This window comes from Geospiza fortis, unplaced genomic scaffold (assembly GCF_000277835.1).
Source record: "Geospiza fortis unplaced genomic scaffold, GeoFor_1.0 scaffold192, whole genome shotgun sequence".
NCBI lineage: Eukaryota > Metazoa > Chordata > Aves > Passeriformes > Thraupidae > Geospiza > Geospiza fortis.
In genome coordinates this window covers 9,214,052-9,223,529 of record NW_005054315.1, presented here as the reverse complement: position 1 = coordinate 9,223,529, position 9,478 = coordinate 9,214,052, and the positions used below count along the sequence as shown (strand labels likewise).

At 40.3% G+C, this 9,478-nt stretch overlaps 1 protein-coding gene across 3 annotated transcripts in view; it reads right to left on the bottom strand.

The window, feature by feature from the left end:
• CNGA3 (cyclic nucleotide gated channel subunit alpha 3) overlaps positions 1–9,478 on the bottom strand; it is a 30,561-nt gene that overhangs the window by 4,219 nt on the left and 16,864 nt on the right. For 2 of the 3 annotated variants that reach the window (XM_005420012.2, XM_031056207.1), the window contains 3 exons: positions 6,161–6,292; positions 3,963–4,070; positions 2,972–3,078 (listed from right to left, as the gene is read on the bottom strand). In XM_005420012.2, coding sequence (XP_005420069.1) covers positions 2,972–3,078; positions 3,963–4,070; positions 6,161–6,292 — 347 coding nt within the window. The remainder of the gene's footprint in view (positions 1–2,971; positions 3,079–3,962; positions 4,071–6,160; positions 6,293–9,478) is intronic. The other variant, XM_031056208.1, reaches the window with a different exon arrangement.

The following is a 9,478-nucleotide window of genomic DNA, read 5'->3' as shown; positions in this document are numbered from 1 at the left end:
TTTCCTGCAGCAGCTGCATCTTTTTCTTTTAAGTATCTTTGCAAAAAAAGAGGGATATTCAAGTGTCTAATTTTTCATGAATCACTGGCATGAGTCATAACTAAAGTTAAGCAAGTGTATATAAAATAGGAGTGGAATATTTTTAAATAAATACCAAGAATAAGTAGGTATAACAGATTGTTGGAAACTTTTTCCAAACAATATAGATACCCTTGAGATAAAGAAATGCAGTTACCCCCCCTCCCTAAGTCATGCTTTTCCTCTTGTGTCCGATGTTGAAACTGACGCGATTTTCCTGGGTTTGAACTTTGTGTTTCTAGTGAGAGAGCTACTAAGCAGACTTTCACACATCAATATTTCTTCATTCCAAAGACGTTGAAAAGTATTAGATTTTAAAACTTTACAAACAGATATAAACTGCAGTGAGAGACATTTACTGCAGACAGTACAGTCACAGTGCTCTTCTGTGCCTCTGAGGGCATTAAAAATGTTCCACAAGGAACAGCCTATATAATTGATAGATATCAAATATTTGCTACAATTGGAGATATTTAATTGTCAGCCCATTGGACCACTCCAGATAAAATGTCCACTGAGAAAACACCAAAACATTCCCGGTGTATCCTGGATTATCACATTTTACTAACCCCTTAGCAACCTACAAGGCACCTATAGCTTTCTCAGGGAAGCCTCTGCTGAGGAACACCAAGCTGCATTTCTTTGTGCCCTGCACAGCATGGTATTTTTAGAATGTGTGGTTCATCTGTAAATGCCACATCTATTTGTGTGTAGCCGGCTTTGGATCTGCAAACTGACAGCGATTACTAATGGAGGTAGTTCCTGTGCCATGCATGTGCTGCCTTCCAGAACACTGCTGAAAAAGCTGGTCAAATATGCCCTTTAGTTGTACAACTAAACAGAAAAGCTGGCCAGACTGATACAGAGTTATGAAAAATAACTTTGAAAACACCTTCCTCCTGAAAGGAGATAAAATCTCTTGGCTTTTTGTTCCCTTATGGAACTGAAGTCTTACAGTAAAATCTTTTGAAAGCATCAGAACACAGAGTATGCTAAACACAACCAGCTGCTGAGACATGAATCTTTTCTGTTTCACACTGCACAGTCACCAAACAGGTGAAATGCAGTCTAACTGGCCCTGCAGCTAGACAGAAATGCACCATGGAGAAGCTGCTGATCAGAGTAGTTGTGGGGCTACCTAGATCTCAGTTCCAAGGCAGACCCTGCCCTCAGACAGCAGAAAGTCTCACTCTTCCCCAAAGGCTTCCAGGACCTCTGTCCCCGGGGCAGATGGACCTTGTGGACTCACAGGAAAAGGCAAAGGCAGAGCCAGGAGGAACTGTTAAGAGAGCTGACAACGATTTTGCTACCTAAAAGAAGCAACTTCTTTCTTGGAGTGCCTGGAACTACAGCAGACACCTGCACTGAAGCATTTGGGAGACAGCTCCAGCAATTCTGCAGTTGCAAGCCAGGCCTGAAAATTCAAATTCCAGTTAGGCTTTAACAGCCAGATAATCATTACCAGGACAGCCCATGGAAATTTGTAACTTGCTTTGCCTGGACATGCCTAATTTCTGCTCTGTTCTTTCCCATTACATTAACAGATGTAACTGCAGAAGGTAAATTTAGTTGGTACAGTTGACATTTTAACTACATAAAGAAGATGAACACCCCTCCCCATCCTGCCCCAAATACAGCACTCTTGTGATTTTGGCTGGTACCTGAAACTGACTTTCCTGTTGAACAAGGTACTTGCTAAGTTTAAGAATTTGGCTTGCCATGGGTTGTGTGCTTCCCACAAGACAGCATTTTTAGCCCATCTCGTAATTATGTTTACAACTTCTCACAGGCCATAATTAACATCAAGCTGTCAGTACAACTTTAAATAAATAAATAGATAAAAATGGATAAGATGTTAAAATGAAAGATCTAAAATTACTCTCATTTGTAAATGATCCGTGTTGTTTTGGACCCTTTCAAGGGACATTTTGAAGCTGTGTCTGTACCAGTGAAGAGAAGGAGACAGGAGATGTTTCCTGGACCAAGACCAGCTATCATGACACCTTCGATTCACATGTAAGTTCTTCCAGGCCCCTCCAAAAACACCACCATGAACAACACCCAACCTCTGCTGTCCTCCTAGCTGTCCCCAGACACTGGGTGCTCTCTGGCATGGACCAAAGTGCAAGCACCAAAGTGCATCAAGGACCATTCAGTAACTTGGTGACATGGATCACTGTATGCCATTGCTTAGGCCTATTACGACCTTGCTCAGTTTAAAACAGATACCACTGTAAGGATGGAATCTCAGCCTGCTGGATTACAGAAACAGGGACAAGAAGCTGAAGAGAACCACTTCACACATAGCATGGCACAGCCTTCACAGATCCTCTGGGCTCACACTTCCTCCAGGAAGGCAGGACCTAAGCAGAGGTTCCTGGGTTAACCCTGCACCATCACCAGGCAGTGGGAAACCCTGCCAGGACCTTGCAGAGCCTGCAGGAAGTACAGAGGGTGGCAGATGGTGGCAGAGGGGCCACACTGCCTGGAACAGGCATAAGACCACAGACTGAAGGCTGGGACAGGTGCCAGGTCTTGCACTTGACCAACTCAATAACCACTTCTGATCAGGATGCTGCACAGCTTGGTTAAGAAAACAGCACTTGTGGGGTGCAGTTGGTTTCCTGCCCTGTGTGCCCTATTGTCCCTTCCAGCCTGTTACAGTGGCTATGGCACGCCTATTACTGACAGAACTGAATTTAGAGACAAGTGAAGAGCAAGGGTTGGAATGTATGGCCTTAGAAAATCCAAGCTGATCAGACACTTCATCTTCCAAAAGCCTCCACTGTTGCACTCTGACAGGACATTACAGTGGTCACACCCCTCAGAGGAATTTTTGTTTCCAGCCTTTAAATACATGCAGTATTAGAAAACAAATCCCAGAAAGACTCACCTGTTCTGAACCTTACAAACATGTCAATAACATAGATAATATCAGAGAGATAATCCAAGAACAGCCACATTTTAACATGGTCCATTTGTAGCTCATCAAAGCAGGCTCTAAATGAACAAAAATTAAAAAAAAATAATTAGGCCAACTGCATAAGCAGAGTACTAGCATTACATGCCCTAGCAGCATGTTAGTGCACATTTCTGTTCCCAAAATATTACAGCATATCTCCATGTCCAGACCTCTGCACACTAGAGCTATGTTGAAACAGACACAAGGATCTTTCAGAATTCAAAGGTGCTCTGGACAGGAATAAAACTCAAACACATAAATGCCATATGAGTGCACTTATGGAGGATTACACCTATCCCTCCAATGAAAAGTGCATTAGATTTCATGGGATACATATCTCCATAAAGATAATTCCCAAATAAAAGCTTTGTTTCTCAGTGGTAAGCCACCCTCATCTCTCCCTACCATCTTACACAGTGTAAGGAAATCATTTCTACAGCTCTCCATCACTTTCACTGAAACCGATTTCTACATTCTACCATGGAAAAGAAATACTTGAGTTATATCTTCCTGCCCTTCAAGCATCCAAAAGATGTGTTGTATGAATTTAAGAGGCCCCACCACTGCCCACATCCCTCCTTTCTTTTCTCTCCTGGGTGGTGGGAAGCCCTCATCCCGGGCAGTGCCCTGGCATGCAGTGGCCAGGACACAGCTCAGCCGGCAGGTGGCACACAAAGGCCACACCAGCGCTCATGAGGACACTCACTGCAAGTTACATCCACCTGCTTTTAGACAAAAAGGAAAAAAAAATCTATGGCAATCTATTCCCTGTGGGAGGCATATCATACATCCCCCTAAGGGGGTATGAACTGTAAACCTTCTAGGTAAGTCACTCAAAAGATACTGCAGGGAAATAAGAGGGTGATTTACACAGGAAACCTAATGACTGAAATGTAAAATTGTTATTAACTTTGATCCATACCTGCACACTAGCATACACCAGTTATAGAACACGGGTGCTGCAATTACAGTCAGCCAGTTGTAGTACAGATTGCTTGAAGGATCTATCACAAAGACCTCCTTTTTCTGCCTGGAAAGTAAAACATGCAGATTTACACTGGAAATGTAAGCAAACAACCTGCTGGATTTCCCTCTTCTCGAGGCTGCTCATTTCACCATGAACTCACAGCTGCCCGAGAAGACGAAGGATCCATGCAGGCAGTGCAGATGAGATACCAGGCATCCCATCTGACAAGCTCTACTTCTTTTTTTGACCCCACTTTGGAAAAAGTAAATAAGAGTGGAAAGAAAAACACAGACATTCATATCTCCCAGGAAGAAACCCACAGCCTTTTGTATTAAGCTCCACACTGAAAAAAAACCCATAATTGTTAAATGTTTCTTATTATCGCTCAGATTAGAAGGTTACATTTCATGGCTAGAGAAAGAGCCTTCTTTTGCAGGCTGATTATTGATTTTCAGCAAATTCTCTTATGGAAATGACTGTATAAGCATGCAATTGAACAAGTAAAACATGTATGTATTCAAATAAATGTCTGTACAAGTAAGAAACTCTGTGTGCATATGCACATACAGTGTGTGTGACCAGAGCTGAAACGTGTTCTTTGTCAAAGACAAATTTCAAACATTCACAGTCCTGGCTCCTTAGCCTCACAACAAGGAAGTGATGCTAAAGGAAGCATACAGGCCTGCAATGTAAAGATTTGAAGAACAGCATGGCTAATGGCACAGGATATGCTCAGAAGTGCCCACGTCCAGCATGAGAAAGGCTGATATGGAATATAGAGCAATTAGGCTTGTAATCAGAGGAAATCAGTGGATTTGAGGTCCACAGCTGCAAAATTAATTCAACAGCAGAACTGTGATCTGTGAACTGTATAATAGTGTGCAGAGTATGTGGCAAGGCGATGCTTGAATATGTATTTGTGGGACTTTTCCTAATCTCCAAGAATGCAAATATATTAAAATATAATGATAATTTATTTCAAATCTGTGTGTATTTCTGGCATTGCCATTGCTGTCAGCTGAATACCCAGGCAATGTGAGTAAAGGAAGCAGCTTTAATATAAAAGGTATTTACCTTACTATCTTCACTACTGATTTTAAACCATTTCTTCTAGAAAACTGATCACCACCTCAAAACTGAAATGTGACCATGAAATATGGTCATTATACATCAGAGTATACTACCTTGTAGACATTAAAACATTAATTTGCTTTGAGAAAATGTCTTAAAACACTCTGGGCTACTGCAAAGCTCACACTTTCACTGCATAGTAATTAAAGACAAAAGAGAGTGTTTAGAACAAAGGCTTTGTAATTGGAAAAAAAATTAAAAGCTTTGATTAATAAAGATCTTGGGATCAATCAGATTCCATTTGGAATGCCCTCATGTCTACACAGCAGGTGCCACCATATACATACATATAAACCTAAAATATATTGCTGTAACATACTCCTTAACTGCGAAATGCACTCAAATGCATTCTCTTTTTATCTGGCATCATTGTTACTTTTAATCACTGGTAATAGTAAATAGCAGTATATTTGGGTCATCTTTAGGGGAACAAAGCAAGAACAGGATCCATTTCTGTCAAAAGCATTCAAATTATCTCACTTTGTTGCAGAAATACACCATCCCCTAACCAACAGAAGCAAATTTTAGTTATTACTAGCAATGAACTGCACTGTATTAAGTAATTAAATAACTAGTCAGTGAAATAAGTAAACTTATTAGCAAACCTTTAATTTTTTCATGTAAGATATTTCTACAGGGTAAGATGAACAGGCTTTTGGTTCATCTGCTCTGAATCATTATGGAAATTCTGGAACAATGAAAAGTCTGCAGCTCTGCAAAGCAGGCTGCTGTCCTAAAATGTTGTCATAATTGAAGAGTGATCTTTAGCTCAAAATGACCATAGGTAGCTCAATTCCCTTTTACTGACATAGGCAGCTGTTTCTAAAAGATCTAAACACAGGTCTTTAAGATACAACTTTGCTGAGCAGCTGAAACATGCCCAAAAGGGAAAATGTATTAAAGATTTGACAGGCTAAGAATCTGCAGTCTACAGAACAACTCTAACATTATAATGAAATGCTATACCATGTTTTGTAATGTAAGAGACATGCTACAATCACACATTCATTCTTTATACTTACTCTTCCTTTTTTTTATCATCTTTTTTGTCATCTTTTTTGTCATCTTTCTTTTCCTCTTTTTTCTCATCTTTTTTCTCCTCTTTCTTTTCCTCTTTTTTCTCCTCTTTAACCTCTTTCTTTTCTTCCTTTTTGCTGTACAACATAATGCAAGGCTTAGCAGTATTACCAATACCCAGCAGTTAAGGGAGAGGGTGGAGGTTTGGGAACTACTCTAAACTCCAGACAGAATAGGACAAGGAGGAAAAGTGGAAAAAGGGGTTCTCAGGCTGAGACCTCTCACCCTGACACCACCACACCATCACATCAGGTAACCAGCTGGCTGATTCTCTGCATTAGTCACCCACACCTCCTTGACCTTTTCAGACATCAGTGTACCAGGCTGATTTTAAGTAAATGCTTTCAGTTTGATTGTCTCTTAAGAACCCAGGCACTTAAAAAGAAGCCTATCAAATGATGATAGAATGTGAAATGGCTTAACAAACTGTCAGCATGCGTTGCACAGCTAAAACCTCATCATGACTGTCTGAAGTTTTCGTAGTAATTATAAAAAATCAGGATGAATCTCCTCTCATGGTTCTTTAAAACCAGAAAAAAATTAATTAATTAATTGCTTCTGGATGTGAATTGTCCCATTCTTAGGTTTGTCTGAACATAAGAGTCCTGAAATATGTTAACTTAGGCAGACAGGCCCACAAATACTTTTCAAACCCATTGGAAGTTAATATCTTTCACAAGATTCTGACAAATCTTAAAGCTAGATTTGCTACATGCCTTGGTCATGAATCATGTAATGTGTTGTGAAGATTTGTGCTCACTTGCACAAGCAGAAAATCCATCATCCCAGATCTCCTTTTTTATTTGAACATTTCTAGTCCTTGAAGCAGAAAATGTCCTCCTCAGACAGAAACGCCTAAGAGTGCTCCTCACACCACAGTGTATGTGGATAACAAAACTCCCCACACATAAGGTCTGGTGTGAATGAAAGCCATGGATTCCTGCTCCCATGGGAGCTCTGTTTTCTCCACTGAACTGCCAAGACTGGGCCTGAGTCTCCCTTTGCACTGGTGTCAAGAAAGGACAAATGAGTTTAACGACAGCAACACCCTAGAGCAAGGACAGAGTATGTAACAGTGCTTACAGGATGTAACTGCTTACATGGCTTGTGCTCTCCATGCACACCTGCTCATATTGCTCAGACAGAAAGGTCTGTGCTGTGAATGGCAGTCACATCTAGGAAAGTGCTTGATACAGGGAGAAAGAAGTGCTCCAAAAGAGATGACAGCTACCAATTTTAAGGTAGTAGCAGCTTTCACCAATCAGCAATGAGCACCTGTTCCAGTCCTTACAATTAGACATTTCCACAGTGATGCACCACCACAGTGTACTTTGGAAAAGCCAAGACTCATTTGCTAAAAATGCCACGATCCCACACTGCCATGTCCAGGGAAATACCTACTAAGCTGACAAACACCACTGACACCTTCAAAATTGCACAGTAAAAAGCAGAACTGGAGGAGAAAAGAACCTTTGGCTTGACAGATCTTCTATTTCGACTTGCAACTTGCATCTCAAATCAAAGAAAGAGTTTTTCATTTACCAAAGCTGATTCCTACACAGCAGTGGGAACTGCTCCTCAAGAATTTATTTCTCTGGACTGACTGTCCAGAACTTTACCTCTTCATTTTCCAATCTGCCCCTAAAACTCCTCCCTGTTTACAAAACATGTCAGGATTTCACTTCAGATTACCACACATGGTGTCTAAGCTAAAGGCAAATGCTCAGTTGCTGTTGTTAGCATTAATGTAGCTCCTCAATACTTCCAATGCCTGGCATTTTTACCAGAATGGAAGAATTTTCAAAAGGTAGGGCTGCCTGTACATTTGTGGATCTTGTTATGCAGGGAAATGTAGGCTGAGATCGAGAATCAATCAAAAAGTCTCAGTGGTGGTGAACTTTGGAGGGAGTATTTTGACAATTCCAACTCCCTCCTATGTTTGTGTTCTATTTTTTAAAAAGTGAAAAAACTTTATTTCACAGAGCATCTAATGTCAACACTTATTTTTCCCTGGCCTGAGTTCTCCTACAAACTCTTCCGTTAACTACAGGTACCTTTTGTAAATAAGTTTCTTCCTTTCATGCTGCCTGTGTTTATTTTTCTGTTGTGGTAACTCCCAATTTATCATACTCACATCTACTTGCAGTCTGATTGGAAGTCGCTCAGAGGAAAAGGTTGGCCCTAATCAAAGACTTGAAAGCATCATGTACAGTTCCCCAAGACAGGGGACACTTAGGTCTTCAACGTAATGAAAAGTCCACATTTCTTCTTCTTTACCAGTAACACTGAGTAAACTGGAATCCAGTAACTAATAAAACAGTTTGTGTCTGTCCTCTTTGACCCCAACACAGCAGAATGCATGCTGTTTTTAAGCTGTGTGCAGCTTTACACCTAGAAATCTACTTCATCAGCCCTTATAAAAACACTGTCATAGTCTTTGAATTACTCAAATATTTGCCTTTCTCATCTGTCAAGTACTTTGCAAATCAAGTATGTTTCAGACTGTCAGGCAGGTAGACAGACAGGTCTTGTCTTCATTTAAAAATAATGAAACAGTGAAAGGATGAAAGTTTTGCCCAAGGTACCTGAGTCACTGTCAGAAACAGAGTAAGGCAGAAGTATTTCTGTCCTAACCAGTCCTTTGGGCTCCATCTAGCAGGCTTGGCTCCAAGCTTATAGCACTTCTTTTATATCAGTATAAATAAAACCCTGCATATGTCTGTCACTGCTCACTGCACACAGATTTTCCTTTTGAATAAAAGTTACGCAAACCAAACCAAAAAGTTGCTTCAGGAGCAAGAAGATCTCTTGTTCAGCTATGTGCACAAAGGTTTTGCAGCATCATTTAAAATGTACAGTTTAAACTTGTCTATTTGGATAGAATTATTTGGAGAAAAAAAACCCAAGAGTTTTCTAGAAGTATTTCTGACACAATCAAAAGAGGTACTGATTACTTTTAAATTTTTTGGTTTCATCTGGAAAGCAATGAAAAAACCTACTATCATTATGCATGAGAACAGATCTACTGGATACTAAAGAGCAGATATGTCTTCAGATTGCTGTGGTCTAAGACAAGCAACAAACATTGATGTTGGGTGATTTTAAATTACAGGAGCTCTTCACATTTTTTAATAAATTTCTCTTTGGTGCTTGTCAGTTATATGAAATAAACTCAAAAGGACAGCTTCTGTCAGACACTCTGTGGTAATACCAGCCTTATTATGGTGCCTGTCACTCTCTCTAAGACAACAGTACCTGCTGAA